Source organism: Vollenhovia emeryi, unplaced genomic scaffold (genome assembly GCF_000949405.1).
Source record: "Vollenhovia emeryi isolate VEMERY1.0 unplaced genomic scaffold, V.emery_V1.0 DF939129.1, whole genome shotgun sequence".
In the NCBI taxonomy this organism is placed as follows: domain Eukaryota; kingdom Metazoa; phylum Arthropoda; class Insecta; order Hymenoptera; family Formicidae; genus Vollenhovia; species Vollenhovia emeryi.
In genome coordinates, this window is record NW_011967237.1 from 1,675,410 (window position 1) to 1,694,982 (window position 19,573).

At 43.0% G+C, this 19,573-nt stretch overlaps 1 protein-coding gene across 2 annotated transcripts in view; it reads right to left on the reverse strand.

Moving 5' to 3' along the window:
* LOC105568445 overlaps nucleotides 1-19,573 on the reverse strand; it is a 117,642-nt gene that overhangs the window by 31,958 nt on the left and 66,111 nt on the right. For both annotated transcript variants that reach the window (XM_012024136.1, XM_012024135.1), the window contains exons 2-4: nucleotides 8,797-9,256; nucleotides 2,779-3,012; nucleotides 1,839-2,314 (exon numbers count right to left, since the gene is read on the reverse strand). In XM_012024136.1, the coding sequence (XP_011879526.1) occupies nucleotides 1,839-2,314; nucleotides 2,779-3,012; nucleotides 8,797-9,256 (1,170 nt within the window). The remainder of the gene's footprint in view (nucleotides 1-1,838; nucleotides 2,315-2,778; nucleotides 3,013-8,796; nucleotides 9,257-19,573) is intronic.

Genomic DNA, 19,573 nt, shown 5'->3' on the forward strand with positions numbered 1-19,573 from the left:
AGAGAACGACGGTCGCGATTGATGAAAATAATCAATTGCTATCGATGCACCATTGATATACGTCAAAGCGGGCGCAATGGAGAGCGCATTTCGAATATTAATTGCGGATCGAGAAACGTTATTTTTTTTATTGGTATTGAAAAAATGTCCCGCGTTTTAACAGCAGCTCGAAGGGCTCGCCTGCCGAATTGCCGCGGCAACAACGGTACGGCAAGTAACACGCGGAAATAATTCCGTTCATTCGTCAGCGACGTCGCTTGGTGAACGGCTCCTTCCAAATGCATGAGATTGAAATTGAAAATATGTAGATTTCACGCGCGCCACGATATAGACGCGTTCGTGTAAAGCGAGCGAGCGGCGAAGTGCTCGCGTGACTGGCTATCGATCAAATCGCTTGAAAATCGACGCCGAAAGTAAATGGCGTATTATCCACTTGAAGGTTGTGTGCATGTGTAAGCGTGCGGGTGAATGAAAGAGGGGAGGCTTTTTGAACAACTGGCTCGAGAGTCGGGAGTTTTCAACATATGTTGTATGTAAAATTATGTAGATTCGCCCGAATGTGACGGTGACTCTTTATAGACTCTGGTGCAGCTTTACGAGATTTCTAATCAATGTAATCGCGTAAACGTTTCGCCTGAATTATGGACGAGTTGCGGGCAATAAGGTTCTTTCGCCGCTCGAGACACGGAAAATTACAGTTAATCGCCAGCTCCGTTGTGAACGTTAACGACGGAAAATTATGACCCCGCGACAGGAATACGCGCGACGAGTGATAACTTATGAGGGGGTGGGGGGGGGGGGGACGATTGATTGATCTGATCGTGGATCAACGGATCAAGCCGGCTCGTTAAAATACTATAAATTACGCAACGCTGCCTATCGTGTCATTAAGCGTCGTGAAACCCGTGAAAAATACTGTAATCAGTAACGTATACTTTCCCTCGTATCGCATAACCCGTTATGCAAAGCTTGCGCAAGATTAATTTCTTAACGACTCGGGAATGTTAACGCGCTCGGTGCGCTCGCGCGCGGCAGGCTACTTCTTTTATGTAAATTTAGGAGCGCGTATGACACGCGCGAATTACGCGAGAGATTTCAATCATACGGTCGCGCTGTCCGGGGATCATGATTGAGGGATGCGCGGAGGAATAAATTAACGGGGAAAATCTGAATGGAAAGTGAGACCCCGAGGATGAAAACGCCTCGCCAGTCGATCATTTGCATGGCGGGCGCGATCTTCATTCACCTGTCATCGCCGAGCCATTCGTCTTTATCAGCTGCTCGTTACCGCGCGTGGCAAGGCCGCGTATTTTATCACGGGGGTAGCGGGGAAAGGGGGTGTCGACCTTCGGAAAGTTCGCGACAGTTTCTCGCGCACGTGGGAATACAGGTGGGCCGAGCTCGGGGCGAAATAAGATTCGCGAGAGCGTCGTCAGGACGCGTGGTATAATCCGTCATCCAATGTACCTTTTCGAAATTCCGTTACCTCGCGTAAGCGTATTTTCACACGTATCCACCGCCGGTTCCCCCCGAACGGATCGCCTACTTTCTTCCACGCGAGCGAATATTTCGCACGATTGGACGGCGCCAGGTATCCGCGTTACGGCGAATCTCGCTTGCCAACAATAAGCTGATTACGCGCAAGTGAATATTAATTGCGCGTTAATTACGCGCCGGATAATGGACGCTCTTTCACAGAGGAAAGGCACTCACGTTTTAATCCACGTGGCGTGGGAGACGCGGGGGAAAAAAAGGATCCGCATCTCCCGCGAGAGCGTCGTCGCGCGATTCTCTTTTTGATAATAAAAAAAAAATATCTAGACGAATAATCCACTCACCGGGTGTGACATTTGGAAACGGCTGGCCCGGCAACGACGGCGGATGCTCGTCCTCGGGCGAACGTTCGGACGCGTATCCCTGGTCCTGCGGCTCGCCGCTCAGCTTGCTCAGCTTCAGATCGACGCACTTGGCGAGCTGCTGGCGATGCTTGAGCAGCTCGCAGTCGGGCTTGTGCACCATCTTCATCAGCAGGTCGTCCCCGACGCCGGGAACGTTGGTGACGCACGGCTGCGAGGACGACGAGTTGGACCCCATGCTCCTGCCGCTGCTGTTTCTGGCGTCCTGCTTGCGCTTCGGCAGCGTGCCGACTAGGTCGAGGTCCGAGTTCCGGTGGGATCTGTCCTCCGAGGACACGCCGCGGCCTCCGTATCTCCTGCCGGAGTCGGCTAGCACGGTGTCGGCGCTGCGATTTCTCTTGACCGTATCGAAGTTACCGTGACGGGTTCGCACGAGGTCGAGGTCGCTCTGTTGATACCTAAAATCAGTCCGGGTTCGCTCGCGGTTAATCTTCCGCCGGGGAGAGATCCGTTTGCGCGCTCGCGTTCGTCGGAAGTTTCATTTCGTGCCGGGGAGAGCTATTTCCTCGGACTTAAAAATGCGGGAAGTTCGCTGCGCGCGCGCGCGCGCGAAGGGCACGTCAGGTTTCAAGTTAAAACTTCGGGGGCTCGCGTTTGATATGAGAGTATGCGCGATCGATCGATCGACGGAGATTGAAGTCCAAAGGGACATTCCCGGGATTCTCCAAATTGCCGGGCCGCCGTTCGTGTCGATCCCCGACGGTTCTGCGACGAAATGTGTGCGCCAAGTGTAATAAATTTCCGGAATTTATTAAGGATAATTAATTCTAACGGCGATTACGTGTCGAACGTCCAATGCGCGTCGCGTTTCTCCGTAACATGACGCGTTTTTGCCCAAGTTTGATTCTTGGTCATCAAGTACCTCCAAGGATCGTTCTCGTCCAAAGAGTCCTGCGATCGGTGCTTAACGAGATCCAAAGTGCCGGTCGGCCCGCTGTCCGAGAAGTGCACTCCTAACGAGCGTTTCTTATGCGGCAACGTGCCGCCGAAATTGCCGCCGACGTTCTCGGACGAGACGTTGTTGTTGTCCCGTCGATCGTCATCCAGCGTGTCCTTATCGTCCAAGTGATTTGGCAGCGAGCCGCAAAACTTGTACCTGCGCAGAAAGAACAAAACGGTTGAGTAATGTATTCATAATCCCGAGCGGGTCGCGGGAACAATTATAATTGACAACAAGTTATGAATACGCTGCGGAACAAACTCCCTTTGGACTTTATTACCTCGTGTTGCGCTTACACGTTAGATCGGCTGCATTGCTCAAGTCACTTTGTTTCTACCTTCGTTACGAGTCTGAGGGAAGACGAAATTTGTAAGACGGAAGCACGCGTTTCGCGTAATAAGATGCCGTCAGAAAGCGTCAAATTCTGCAGGAAAAATACTTTACGGTAATTTGCATAATCCGCTGTTCACATCGTTTGTACGCCGTTTCGTTGATGCAACGGGAGCCGCGAACGATCGTTTTGTATGACGTCGCTCGTTTCTCGTGTATGTACGTACGTACGTAACGAAACGCGCAAAATGCGACGCGAATGTAAATTCGCGTGCGTGAGAGAACGCTTCTATTTAAAACGCCACTGCTGCGCTCGCGCGACGGCGCGAACGAGGGTGGACAAAAATGAAATAAAATAAAAGCACTTAAAAGCGATATATGAGGTGCATTCGATGCGACGAGAACAACTCCCCCCGTGACAGCACGTTCGCGTGTTATGTGACATACGTGACATTCGAACAAGATGAAATCGAGAGCACTGGAATCGAAATATCGGATGATGTTCGTAAGATATCTCGCCGTTCCGCTCCGCGCGCAAATCTGCCAATAAGCTCGCGTGCATTTTCAATATAAATATCATGGACAAATCGCCTTTCGATCCATTACAGATAAAGACAAAGTCAAATTCAAACAGGAAACTTGTAGTCAATCCAACTGGCATATTCCTTTATTTATTTAATACAACGTTTCGACCCTATTTTTGGTTCCTTATCAAGTGATACTAAGTAAGTCAACGTCGTCCATAAGACAGAGTCAAATTATAAAAATACAAGTACATGTGAGCACTGTGGATGCTGGGCACGAACATTTTAGACTCGTTTGAGCCCAGCATCCGCAGTGCTCACATGTACTTGTATTTTTATAATTTGACTCTGTCTTATGGACGACGTTGACTTACTTAGTATCACTTGATAAGGAACCAAAAATAGGGTCGAAACGTTGTATTAAATAAATAAAGGAATATGCCAGTTGGGTTGACTACAAGTTTCCTGTTTGAATTTTTAATCATCACTGGTGACTGTAACTTCGTTCAAAGTCAAATTCAGTTTGGTCCTCAACGCTACGATATAAAATTCCCCTTCGTTTCTTCTCTTCTTGTTTATGAAAAAGTCGCAGTACCGATATTTTCTCTTATCTTTCTCGGATACTTTGACGGGAGGAAAATGTTCGCAACAATAACAAAAGTTGTATAACTCTCCCCATTTATTCTTCGCCGTTACGACACTCTAAGATTGTTGGAAAATACGCTGAGAGGGTATGACATAATCGTCGTAATGTCACGACACGTGACAACGTTTCGTATTTGCTCAGTGCGATCGTGTTTGCGTGCGTCTCGTAAAACACCCTACGTGACAACGGACCGTACCGGGAACGGTATAGGAAACTTTACTAATAATTCGTACGTGACATCATCCGCCGTGGTCCGCTTTCACGCCCGGTGGATAGGCGAATGCCTGCCTGCGCAAACCTTCGTGGCATGCATAAGCGCACAAGCGCGCGGAGCATCTGACCTTTCGCCGCGGGTCTCTCCTGGTCTCTCCACTTACTTCGTCCTCTCGCGTCGCGGATACCTCGGTACAGTGCCTAAAAATTCTATCCGGTCATAGAGCAATGATACAAATAACAGTCTTATAACACAGTCCCTGACAACTACAGCCACGATGAGGTACGCAATGTTAAAATAACTTGAAATTCAGAGAAATATCCCGTTATAGACTCGTGACGCTGCATAATCTATCGCTAGCTTCAACTTAATCTTCTTCTTCCGTCGTTATTGTCAAAAGTTCATTTTCTCATTGTGCATGTGAACGTAACATCTTCTTATAAGAAGTAAAACGTGTAATCACTATTTTAAGATTAAATCAATAGAAATAGATACTTTAAGTCAACGTTGATATCAAGTATAGGGTTATATTACGGCAACAACCCGAGTCGAAATTTTTGCCCTACGTTGAACCTTTAATTCCATTATATAGTATGACCTAAGACAGTACAAGAGGTTCAACTGCAAGTACAAAATTTACTCCTACTTAAAAACTGATAGTGTCGGAAATTTCTACTTTTGCCAATTTAGCATTAAAGCAGATCCTTTCAAGTAGGAGCTAAAGTAAATTTGTATCAGCTAAGTAGGTGTAAATTATCCTTAAAAGTGTCAAAAAAGTACCAAAATTTCGACTCGGGAAGCCGCAAGGTTTTCTCTGAGAAATAAAACACTCTTTTTACAACCATGGAGAAAGAAATGGCTTTTCGATAATGTAACTAAAATGCAGTCTGATATTTCAAGGCTCGAGCAAACAAGTAAGAAACGAAACGACGATTCCGCTTGCGCGTATTACCGGTGTTGTCAGTGCCGGGTTAGACAACAGCACTTACGCAAATGAGATCAGGAAGCGCGCGCGGCCGCCTTTTAATATTCCCTTCCCGCGACTGCTCTTTTAGCCCACGTACCCTTATTCCTCCCGGCTCTGCGCCGTCCCCGTGTAAACGAGGGTTTAATGGAAGCCGCCCCGGTTCAGCGACTGGCCGACCTTAGAGGTACTTAAAATTATCTCGCGGCCGGCAACTTGTTACTACCGGAGGCGGCGCCGCCGCCGCCGCCAACCCCATTGTAGGGTTGCTTGTGCAGTCGCTGCGAGAGAGAACTATGCGCTCAGGAGACGCTGAGTGCAAGTGGGCTCTCTGTTTTGTACGTCGCTACAAGATGCAGAACGGCTTCCGCACCAGTAAAGTTTCCCCAGGTTTCCTCCTTTTACTTTAAACGCGCCAACATTACTTTAAATATCTCGTTTAATTCAATTGTTGTCGGAGACGGAATTTAGCAAGGCAGCACGAACTTAGGCATCTTAGATAAAGCTAATACAATCACACCTAAAAGTACTTGCAATAAAATATATCGTTCATCAATACCGTACGATTTGTCTCATTTCAAGTACTTTTCCAAATAATTTTTCCAAAGGCTGTACAGTAATATTTTATTGACGTTGCGCCTCGAGCATGACAAAATGTAACGATGTAAAAGCTTAATTAAGATCCAGGTAGGCACAGGTATGAAGATTGAATATCACGAGACGCCGACCTATATTACGAAAAATGGTCGGGAGTTCGGGCGAGCTTATTAAACTTATATTAACGAGGCGTCTGTCCTTGACGGATTCGCTAATAGTTTTTAGATGGTGGAGGACCGCGCGGCCAACCGGTTACAGAAAGATCACCGTCGTTCGCGGCTGCACCCCGTTATTACTGCGAGCGTATGCGAGACGCAGATAATTATTAATTTAATAACAGGACGACGTGCGCGGTCGGCTCATTTTCTGCCGATTTATCACCGCCATTTATCACCGTTATCAACGTCGAATGTAATTCACCTTCGGATTAACGATCTCGGACATTGTCGGCCACGCGCGGCCGGAGGCTTACTCCGTTTAGTTGGTTAGGCGAGGGAGTAGAGGGATATTACTGCCATACGCAGCATCATGTTTTAACGACAACCTCGTTATCGCTTAATCGTCTCTCACGCAGCTTAGCACATCAATACATAACGCGCTCGTTCTCACATCGACCAAGGATTCCGAAGTGCGGCGCGGGATTTCATTTTTCTACCCGACGAGAGGCTCCCTTGGCCGAGCTCTAGTCCTCCTTTAAACATTTCATTAGCGCGTGCGTCCAAATTACGAGACTTTATCACTTGGCAAGTAATCCTATTTGCGGCTAAACATAGCTATTCGTGATTTATAGGGAGATACCGTCCCGTAATCCTCGACGGAATAATCAAGAGGACCATCTCCATCGATCGATTTGCGATCAATCTTGGACGATTTCGCTATGTAAATTTTGTCACGTAGACAATTCTTTTTAGCTGTGTTACCTTATTAATGAATATCGATTATCGTATTTGGATTAAGTAATCTCTTGATGACTCTCCTAGGTATTCAAAAGCTGTCGCGCAAATTAATACCATCAAACTGTCAATCAACGAGTTTGCCTTGTTAATAGTTGCGAATGTCACTTTGATCGACAGTTTGATGATATTAATTCATACGATAGCCTTTCAATATCTTTGCCCTGTTAAAAGACTTGACGTTTCAATACCACGTCGTCTCTCATAATGGTTAACGATATTTTCTAAAATAGTTTTTAATTCAATTCAAGGGGCATTTATTTGTCCCTTACGAGCCTTAAGAAAAAGAGATCGAGGCAAAAATGGTTTCAGAGTAGCGATTTAAGTTTCAATTAAAAAAATTAGGTAAAACATTCGTGAGCAAGTTTAATGATTCTTTTATGGAAAGACGTGAGTGTTGAGTGAATCTCTTTTCAACAGACACAAAGGGCTTGTGGGCAAAGAAGTTAGAGGTTAGAGGTAAAGAGAGTTAATGTCTTATCGTTCCGCGGGGATCGTGGGTAAAGAACGGTTCACACCGATGAATGAGCTCCCCCTCTTTACACAGTTGACAAGCAGTACACGAATGCTGTGTAAATAAAGTCGCTAAATACTTAAAAAGTATATAAAAAGTATCTTAAATCATAAAATCACTTTAATTAATCTTTTCTTGATAATATCAAAGTAATTGCATTCATAAAAACCGTTGCATAACGTAACATAAAATGTGAATAATGATAACAAGAACATTAATCTGTAGAATCAAGCGCGATTGCATTACTCTACGATCACCTATAAATCTATTAATATAATTCAAAATTATATTTAATTACGATTTAGTTATGATAATTTTCATAAAATAATTTTTTCTTTGTATTAAATGAGTAGTGAATAATTCCATAGCGTCTGTATGATGCAATAATTGCATATTAATAGCCACAAAGCTAGCAATAACAAAAGTCCAGTCATTAATGTCATACTTCAAATTAAACTATGTGTTCAATTTATGCAGTCTGTTCTAAACATGTCTATAATCCACAGGTAAATTTGTGTTAAGCAAACTATTGGCGTGATACTGGCAATGCCTTAAGGGTATCGGGCGGGTAATCGATCGTGAATTGACCTTTCCATCCGCGTATTGCAACGCAACTGTTCCCAGCAGCGTTTTCAATCGTTTTTCGTGTCGTTCGAAAAATTAACAGTGTCTGCGAGGCTAGATTGCAAAGAAGATCTAATCTGTCGCGAGAGAAGTGTGATTGAGACACCTTGCAACCTCCTTTTTCTCACGTCATGTTTCACAACATTTAATTCCAACTACATTTGTACCAACCTCGTGTTTACATATATAAAATTTTAATTTTCTCTTATTTAAATTGCAATCTAATTTTATATTTATGCATTTCTTTACATCTGCGGTTTAGTATCTTCGTTGGAAAAGGCTACGAGAAAAAATGTCGATAGTACCAACTATTAACGGCCATTCAGAGTGCAATTGAAAAACGCTGGTCGCAAGTTTGGTTGTCGGTGACCGCCATAACAGTCGCAATGTGGTAAAATGTATGTAAAATGAAAGTTTTCAGTGAAAGAGATAGCCAATGTAGGAAATTAATAGTCGACACAACTGGCAAATTCTAATTAAAGAAATTGATTGCCAGGGTTTGAGCCTGGGCCTCCCTACACTCTAGGCGGGCGTCTTACCAATTCGAAAGAGATAACAATTATAAATGACTAACCTTTCTCTCTGCGCGCTGGAACAGGGCACCAATATCTTCCCCATACTGTTGAGCTTCCCCTTGGGGTCGCACAGATTCCCCGAAGATTGAGTGCGCCGGCCAGTGAGGCCCTTTCCATTATGTCTGCTCAGATTCGAGCCCATTATCGATTCCTCGGTTACTTGGATTTGATTCGTTTGCTGGTCCTCCTCGCGACAGTTCACGGCATTTCCGGGCGTGTTCTCTTTGTTCGGCCAGTCGAAGTATCTGTCGATCCGGTCCTTGGCATTGACCCTACAGGATGTCGGCTGCGACGGCGGGGGCGGCGCCGGCCGGTTCCTCTTACCGCCGGAAACGACCGGTTGCAATTGAGGCCGGCGACGATTGTTCGATTGCGGCGATTCACCGTTTACGGACAACCTCTGTGTTTTCCAGCTCTCCTGACCGTTGCTGGTGGACGGCACCGTCACCACTTCCTCACCTGCAATCGTAAAGCAATATTGTTGGAGTGATACCGATCGTTAGCCATTTCGGGAAATAGGGTTTCTCTCTTTTTGTAACGCGACGCATCGCGAAATTGCATCCACAGCTTCGGCTGGATGTTTGACTTTATTTTCAACTGTCGCGCGCGTACGTTTGTATGAGAATGTTCAATATTTGTTCTCTTTTAGGGAGCAATGCATTTTCAAAAATAATATTGCAACCCAATTCGCGCGCAACTCCTGGCGTAGATCGTCATAGGGTGTGTCGTATATTATTAGAATATATTCGACCCACAGAGCGTTTGTGTAGCCATGATTTATTTTACACTCTCTTAACCCCTACGACCTTTGAATAAAGCAATTAAGTAAATCAGGAAAGCGAATCAGGTTTTAACGTAAAGTAGCGGAATATTTCACTGTGTGCGCTAGAATAAAATTTCTATTCGCGCGTTTGAGTTTCGACCGAGCGATGTTTTACAGCGATAACGTCTCTCACAGAATATCTGCATCTGAACATGTTTGCAATTCATATGGCTTTGCGCAGAATGAAGAGTTTGCGTATATCTAGCCGTGACCGATTTGGGCATTTGTTAGTGCCCTATGATTTTATAGAATAACACAATACGTCCAACTAAAATATACAAAAATTCATTTAATCTCGCGTATATATCGTGTATATCTAAGAATCGTGTAGTAAAGTAAATTCGTTGCAACTAAAATCCATTTTTATTATAAACATATTAAATATTAATATTTTATTGAAATAACAGTTTTCAAATTAACAAGGGTTTTTTTCGTAAATAAAGCTCCGGGAACGCAAGCAAAATTTTCTTCTTTGTATCATTCTAATTAGAAATTTTACCCTTATAAAATTTTATAATTATGATAACGTGTAACGTGTATTGGAAATTTTCTATCGCAAGAAATGATGACATCTCTCTTGATATTTTTGATAAGGGAAAGATTCAGATTGGAAATTATCGATCTGGTGAAAATAAGATAATCTGCATAAATTTTGCATATTTTGCTTCTCGATCCGATCGCGTCCTGACAGAAATGTAATAACACAAATTCTGTCTCAGTTTCCGCAACGGTTACAGAGCGCAAGTCGCATTCGCGTTCACAGGGAGCTTAGTGTTATGTCTATAGAGCACGTTTCGTAGCTGCATACCCGAGGTCCGAGTCACTAATAACCAAGGTGCACGAGGCTTATTGCATAACCGTATTATTAATGCGGCCGGCATGCATGCACGTGCATCGTGCGCCTCCACGAATCCAACGAACGGAGCAGAATCGAAACGCTAGGCTCGTATCGTGGCTGTTGTGTCTACAAGCGGAAAGTTTTAATTTTCGACGCAAAAGAAACAACAGCGATCGCTATGGAAGAATGAGAGCACCGGTACTGTGCAAGTCCGATGAATTCATTGGCGAATCGCGGGCGCGTGAATTGCGATTTGTTCCGACGAAAGCGAAATTGCGTCAGTGAATTCATCGCGCGCGTATGTACATTGCAAATGTCATTTCATAAAGATGCAAAACTTTCGGAACACTTTTCGAACGATCCATTTCCGAGAAGGGGATATTGAAAAAATTAATTTAATTTGGAAATTTTAACCAAAGTCGAGCGTTTGAGCAAACTGTCGTTGTTTACTCATGAGAAACGCGTATTAAAATATCCGACACCTACACCATTTGCACGAAACTTTGGTTTTAATTCAAAATATTGTAGTCGGAATGCACTTCCTGCCGTTCACGGATCTCGCAAGCGGAAGGTTGTAATGACTCAAAGAAAGAGTCGGTCATTAACACACATGAGGAGGAAATGCCTGGGAGTCATACTTCGCATGCTTGTACTTGATTTCTCGCAGGAAAGTATTACGTTAGCGATTCTACGGCAATCGGGACGATCAACCGTTAATCTACTAGTTCATAGATATGCAACATCCGCTAGATACAATTGTTAAAACTAACTCGACTACATTGTCGGCGCAAAGAAGGGACGACGCGTGCGATTAAATTGCTTTCTAATAACTTTAAATATTTTCTAAGGAAGATGTTCACATTTTAGTAACTTAGAATAGATTAAAAATGATATCCGAATTTCTCTCTCTCTTCTTTATTTGCTCTTTGTAAACTAACGAAGAATCCGCGTTCTGTTGCAAATGTCTTTTCAGAAAATGGTCTACTTTAAAACAGAATAATACCGTTGGAAAATATTTCTTCAGTCTACGAATGACATAATCCCTCCCTAGTTTTACCGCCATAAAATCCGAATCTTTTATTTTATCGTCTTATTCGTGCACGGCGTGTCTTCTTTGGATTATTCATAACAGTTTCGCTCTACGTGTATACACATCCTATTTCAGATAATGTCGTTGTCGTCGTCGTCGTCGTTGCTGTTAAGTTAACCGATAAAATCGCCGTTTTACGGTGTAATCGAGGGAAACAGAAAGAAGTCGAGAATCAGCCGTAACGAAAGATGTAACTCTCGAAGAGAAGCTCTAATCTTCGCACCCATTTAAGAGAGAGATACTGCTCTTTCGGAGCTTACTTTATAAAGAGAGTGCCTTAAGTGAAAGGCGTCTAAAGGTACGTTTATTTAGCTTAATACGTGGTCCTCGGCCGTACATTATCTCGCATGCGAGCCGATGTGTAAAAAAAAAAAAACTTCTCTACCGTGCACGTGAAATTACCGTTGCGCCGGTAATTGCCATCTTACCAGTGCGTGACGCGTTTGTAATGCGCGCGTTTACAATAGCGTTCAGGAGTAAAAGATATACACGTCAAGTGGCGAAAGAGATTCTTTTCGTTTCGATGTGAAATGCAGGCTGCGAGTGGCATTGCTTTTTGCCCGAGATAGAAAAATCAACTTTATACAAGAGAAAGACTTGCGCTTTGCGAAAAAGACCTGCGTCACTTTGGGAAGTGAGAAATTTCGACAAAGTTCAGAAGTTCAAAGTTCATTGAAATCGAGGAGAGGCGTTTGCGAACCGAGAGGACGGGCACCGTTAATTTATAATCGATCGGCTATGACAGCGGTATTTAATCGGTGGATTGGTTCTAAAATCAGCACGCCGTGCTATTTGATTGACTTTACCAGAGATCGTGTCGTCAACGTTAGCAATTATTCCGAACTCTTCCGCCTATGCGGCTTTCGGTCGCGAATAAATCCGGAGGTGGGTAAATGTGGGAAATTGATAGGAATCGAGCAGGTCGACCCCAGGACAATTATTGGCATCGTAAAGGAGCCGGTCGCTGATCCGAAATTTATTGCGTCGAGACCTTTCTGCCGACAAAGTGCAATCATACGTGCTTCTCGTATGCGCGCTTAAAATTTGCGCAGGTATAGCAATTTAAAAAAAAAAAACGTTTGCACAGTTGAGCATCAAATATTGGCAAGAATATTAAAGCTATTAAAAATATTACAACTTATATTATATTTACATTCGTTTCAATATGTTTCACGGGCAAGTAGTTTAACGTCGGAAATTAGGAAATAAATTCCTTCGATAAATCGAACCGCAAGAGCAGAGGTGGATATTACGAATGCTTTAGCGAGATCTTATTTTTGAGTTAATTTTAACGGAGTTTATTTGTTACTTTGTTGCTTGGCAGAAAATTTAATTTGAGGCTTATATAATCACCAAGATATTTATGCCGAAAGTTGGAAAGTCGTAACAAATGACTTTCTATTGAATCTTCATTATAGAAAAGTTGTGACTCTCTAAATTAACCCAAGAATCATTAAAACAAAAGTACAATAATTATGAGGCCTTTTTAAGGCTCCCTCCCTCTCACTCTTTCGTAATTTGTCATCGTTATCTGTCACCACGTCGCTAAATTTTGTAAAAAGGGATTCGCAATGGGTTTTAAACTGAAATGCATTCTCCATAAGGTCAAGGATAATTTATATATCCGTGGTATTATCGTACTTTCGTAACTACGTTTATTTGCGGATAAATCGAGCGCGGTTTTGCGCGCTGAAATATTCAATGCTGCCATTGTCGGGAAGAGAGAGAGAGAGAGGAAAAGAGAATCCGCAGGACGACGTGGACATACAGAACGCGATATAATACGAGACTGGAATTATAATTACTCCATAATTAGTTCCGAGAGAGCGTTACGCGCTAGCGGAACTGAAATGCTCGATTCATCGTCGTGCAATTACCGTTGCTTTCCTATCGACTGACACCGCCGGCGAAAAACAATTCGAGATTGTTCGGGACGGCGGGAGATCGCGGGCGGAAATAGCCGGAATAGCCGCGCGCGGAATCGCGCACTAATTCGCATTATGCCGAGCACGTGCTTGCCGATCGCAAACGCAAGCGCGAGCGGTAGCAGTTACAGCGGCTGTGCACTCGTGCGGACTGATATGCTGTGTCGGAAAATCCATTTGTATGCCAATTAACCCGCGTCTGCCGCGGATTTATTGTCGTAAGGTCAAGGCGACCGTCATCACGTTCTGGGTAATTAAACATCGTTCGCAGGTCTCGGAAAAAAAATGGCAGCTTACCATATTTATGCACGTAAGCAACTGTGCTTGTCGGACTAAGAAAACGATAAAGATGGACGACAAATGCAAAGTTCTCGAGTTTTATATTATTGAAATAAAATTAACGAAAGTACTGTTAACGAAAATAAAGATGTACAAAATAATTAAGTAAAGGAATTACATAACTGGCGAAGAAATCATGGAAAGCTTGAGTACTGAAAATTCGATACACTTGACAAGTGCTTCAGTAGTTTTTTTTTTCTATGGAATCTATTACTTTTCTGAAGATTTACGTCTTCATAATGTAAAATACACTCTGACGCGTTGAGGAAATTTTTCTCGTTCCGTGAAGGATTGTAAAAGTAGTAGCTTCATAATCTTAATCTAATAAAGACTTAAACAGTGACGACTCCAAGCTGCATTTGGAAAGACAGATAACGTTTCAAAGATAGAAAACAGAGGAAGAAATCAAGTTAACGTAGCATCTGTAATAGTCATAACAGTCTTCACACCGGCGTTTATCTACTTGGGAATTTACGAAATGTTCTCGAAACGAGAAAATCACGACAATCAAGTTCCATAAATGCGAGGGATTTAATCTTTGAGTTTCAAGCTAGAACCGCTTAAACGTTTACTGAATTTGCATTTTACGTACGAAGAATTTCTCTATTTATACACACACACACACAGAGAGAGAAACGTACGTTGTATAATCTAGACGGCTTTCGACCAACGCACCCGATTTCGAAAATTCTGGTAGATACTTTTACATCAGCATTTCATAAAAGTGAAAAGATCTTTCTAATTTTGATACGTGTGCGAAAAAGTTTGTGAAATTCAATACTTTCCATTTGTACAAAATAATTGTAGGTACATTTTTGACATTTCATGCAACGCAATAGCGCTGCAAATCGATGTTGCTCTAGTTAATTAAATACTGTTTGCGAACCCCGGGGAATACCAGTACGTAATTACGATTGGAGAAGGGAGGATTATGCAAATATCGCACGATGACGCGATGATGGCACGTTCGGAGCAATTTCGTAGGTTTAATCAGCATCAGCGTGATTACCCCAAGTTAACTTTGGCGACAAAGTTGTCATACGACATTTCTTAATTATCAAACTCGTCTCGCAAAGATTAAATGTAAAAGACGAGCCGAGCACTGCCTCGTTCCGGCGAAGGGACGTTACACGCTGATACATAACATCAATGTTACGCTCTTCTTATCGGGCAAAGCGATCGCGACAGACACCCGATGACAGGGTTACGTAGATGTGTAAAATTTTTATCGTACCTGACGCGAAATATTCGACAGGCGTAGGTGAAGACGCGACACGATGTTAAAATCACTGCCGACTCACGATACGACGGCTGGTCGACGCATAAAACTCGTCGATCTGGTATGAAAACGCGCGAGTAACGCTGATAACGAAAGAATGCGCGTTAGTGATAATAATTGATAAGACAAAAGGTAACTCCGATTTCTCACCTACATTGGCTGGTAGATAAGGAAATTTCGGTAGAGAGGGGGAGGAGTGTATCAAAGTATATTTGCTCCAATTTGTCTATTTTCATCTACACGGAAAAAAGAATGAGGTTGTATCAAAAAGTTCAGTGTAATTGAAATAAAATTGTTAAAACAACATCGGTATTAATAAATGAAAAACACCAGATTGTTGTCTTAATAATCTGGATATTCCGATCAATACTTAAAATAAAAATCCATAGCAAATACAGTTGAGTGAATTATTTATGTTCGTGGCAGCCCGTGACGGTGACGTTAACGTTTGATTCAAGCAAATTCATCTTTATGTTTCGTCTTAAATCTTTAAAATATCTTTAACCGTCTTGGAAAAAATTTATTAATGCACTACAAGATCACGTCGTATTTATAAGCCTTCGACTGACGAACGAACTGAGACCTTTGTGAAATTTTTACAAGTCAGAGTGCCATTATTTTATATATTTCCAAGTAATTCTCCAGACTTCTTACCGATGTTCCGTTAACAAAAATTTTTTACGTGATAAAACGCTCGTTCAAAGTATAAATTGTACATCTTTTATCCAGTTTTTTAATCAAATTTTCTCTCTGAACCTCTCGGTGACTTTTCGTCCTCGCATGTGCGATAAGAATTCCAGAAATGGAGAAATAATTCTACGCTCGCGAACGCGTTTCTTCCTATTATTTCGAACAATACTACTTCGCCCTATATAGATATTTTTTTAACGACCTCGTTTCGCCCGCCGTGTAAAATTTTTTACAAGATTACCTTGACGGCCTTTTTTTTTATCTTCGCGGGGGATCCCGTTACTGATGATGAAATTTCGCGAGAGTGTTTTGCACCGGAGGCTCCACTTTTTCCCACCGCAGGACTCTAACTCGACTCGAACTTTCGGCGTTACTTAGTTTCGAGGGATCGGTCGATGAAGAGGAGTGCACCCTGTTGTGCAACGCCACGCTCGCCGTGTACCCGTTTCCACTCCGCGCGGTATTAACCGCGGCCGGCAGTTCGCGCGTGACGAACAGAATCCGGGCTTGTGCTCTGTAGCTTTAGAAGTTCGGGTTCGGCCGAATGACGATGTTTAAAGTTTCCGCGAGGTCGGAAGTTTGGCAGTTCGAGGCTCCCCGTGCTTTATCTCAGCGTCGAGGAGAGCGGACTTATCGCGCTCGTATGTTCCTTGCTCTCCGAGCTTTTGCTTCGAAAACTTGGAAAAGGACCGATTTGTGTCACCCTTTTGTCTCGTCTGTCGCGCGACATGCGATCTATTATGCTGGCATAAACGGAACACGCCCTTCGAGACGATCGAAGATCTCGTCGACGATCTCGTCGGTACGTTCTCCTTTAAATTCCTCTTTTCGTTTCACGATGGCAAAGATACGACAAATTTTGCAAGAATTTCTTTGTTTATGTACTGTATTATTTGACAACGCGAGCACAACAATTGTTAGAGGAAGGTCCTCTATTATGAGACAGGATTCTAATACGCGGAGACAATTTTCTTTTCAAATTTATCCTGAAAATCATGTAATCGTGGGACAACGTGGCATTTTGAAGAATTATTATCAGAGTTTTTTGAAATGCCACGTTGTCCCACGTTTACGTGATTTTCAGGATAAATTTTAAGAGAAAATTCTCACCGTGTACGAGACAACAGGTCTTTAACGTCCAAATTCAATCACAAACCTTTTTTCGCAACGATTATACGAACCAACAATCAATTTTTCACTAAACAGACTTCGCACCAGGGGCAATAAATTCACGATGGGACCAACAGAGGATGCCTATTAATTTAGCAGAAACTGCACTATCTCACATTAGAAGCCTATCTCATAATAGGGGACTTTCCTGTACTAATTTCAAATTGAAATATTACAAAAATGCTCTCAAGTTAATAAAATTTGTAGAGCCGCCAGCATAACGAGTAGCGTCAAAATAGGTGAATTTAATATATTTGACATTTTTAATCGTTGCTCCAATTAATGATTTCGCCGGCTGCATTATTGATTAGCGCCGCTGTCAAAACAATATCGCGCGGCATAATTGGAGCAGAAATCGTATATCTGATTTAATTCGAAATTTGCGGGGAAACGTTCCCGTTTACCGGAGCTTCGCGGGTCTGTAGATTCGGTTCACTGGGCGAACCTACCAGCGTCCTTAGTCGTCATGAAAATCGTATACGTAACGCACCTAGTAGTGGCGCGCGATTGTGCATGCAATCTCATTGTGCTGCCGGCAAACTAATAACATTTCGGTGGCTCTCAAGTAATCCGCTGCGAACTAATTTAAAGCAGTTAATGCCGCCGGAGCTCTTTCGCAGTTCCATGAATACTGTCAGCTTCAGCGACCGTTTTATGCCTGCCATCTTTACGTCTGTGACTTACAATTAGTGGCGTAGGAAGCGCCAAGGTATTCTAACAATATTTCATATAACAATTCCCTCCATTATTCTCGCCCTTTTCATATTCGCGCATATTTTTCTTTATCCAAATGCTACGCAGTCAACAGCCCGCTCTCCGTTTCAAGTTAAAATAACATTTATCGCGTGGGCTACTTTTTGACAAATTGTAAACTGTACATCACATTTATGTTTGCTCTTTTAACCTTAAGTGTGATGTAATAAAACCGGGCAGGATAAGTAAACTGCACGAATGGCTACAAATTAGAATATTTTGAATAATCTTTAAGAAATGTCGGTGTTTTAGTTGATTTTCTGAAATAATTGTGTTAAAAGAACTCGAAGGAATATAGAATTTTAAATACATAAAGTGTCAAGTTATTACGTTAACGTGAACACATAAAAGTGTTACGAAAATAATAACCAAATCTTGGTAACACGAGAAACTTGTAACGTTTGAACACACGATGTTTTACTGTGTATGTATCTCGCGGAAGGGAGAAATTTATAATGTATTCTCGCGGCAAGTGTTCTTCTTATGTTGCAGTAATTGCGGTTACACGTTCTGCAATACCCAATTCTTTGCATTATCCCTGAATTACTTGTCCAAGTATCAATTCGGCAATGAAGATTACCGCGATTCAAGTATAAAGATTGCAGGAAAATGTAAGAAAAGTAGACGAAAGCGTTACTTCAATGGTGGTGCCGCTCCACTTTTCGTGAAATTGGAGCTAACACACTTTCGGGATCACGCGAGAGTAGGTCTTTTTTTATATTTTGAAACCGATACACCTCCAACTTTCTTCCGTGCAATCCTATTCTCCCCCCTTTTATTAGCCTCAGGAATCGATACATTAATGAAAATGGAACTGTTGAAATAACGCTTTCGCATATAGCCACTTCCTTCGGCGTCAAATATAACAGCGTGCATAAGTAAGCGTTTCAAGTCAGCTGTCCCGAGCGAGCTCTCTTAAAAGGGAAAATATAAGATTGTTGCTATTTACCGGAAAGCGCGAAAAGATACTCCACGCATAGCTGTATAATCGCGTTTATCCTCTCACATGTGCACATTTTATTTCCCGCTCCCGCGCCACGGTCGTCCACAGGCGTAAAAATGGTTTAATCCCGAGAATACGTGCACTCTGTTCTACCAAAACGTCGACGGTGAACGCTGGGGCGAGCGTTTGTTCGGTCCTCGTCCCTTTGTGTTTTCATTGGCGCGACGAGTGCCCCGCGGCAGTTGGTTCGCGGAATCGCTCCGCGGTGTCCGCGCGTGTTTTCCTCGCGAGTACGCAACGCGGCCGGGGAATACGCCGTCGTTGAACGGGGCGTCGCGTGCCGTTGCTCGCGCTTGACCGTGTCCTGGCCCTCGAGGTTCGGCCTCATTATCGCCGAGCTACACGAACATCGGGATTCAAGTGGCATCGCCTCGGACTACTCTCGCCCGTCACGATTCCGGCCGTATCGATCTTCGTTAGAAGACAGCTGCCACACATCGGCGAGAAGACCCGTGTGAAGCTAGCACCCCCACCACTAAAAAAATAACTTTAGTCTACGGCATAATTAAGTGCTAATTTTGTGCTAATTTGTTGCTCTAGTTTCGAATTTTGTGCTCCTACCCATCCGCAGGAAATTAATAGCAAAAGTGGGGGTGCTGGCTTCACGTTAAGCTAGCACCCCCATACCTGAAAAACACGTATAGAATAGCGTAAACAAAAAAATCGATATACCAAAATTTTGTGCTAATTTTGTGCTTTTAAGATATCCATATCCGGAATTTGGTGCTCCTTGTTTAATATTAAAAAAACGCATAAAGAGTGTGGCGGTGCTGGCTTTACGACAAGAGTAAAGTACGTTAAACAAATTAGTTGCTGGGTCGTTGTGCGTACCAAAATAACGGTAAAATTATGTGCTTTTAAGATAT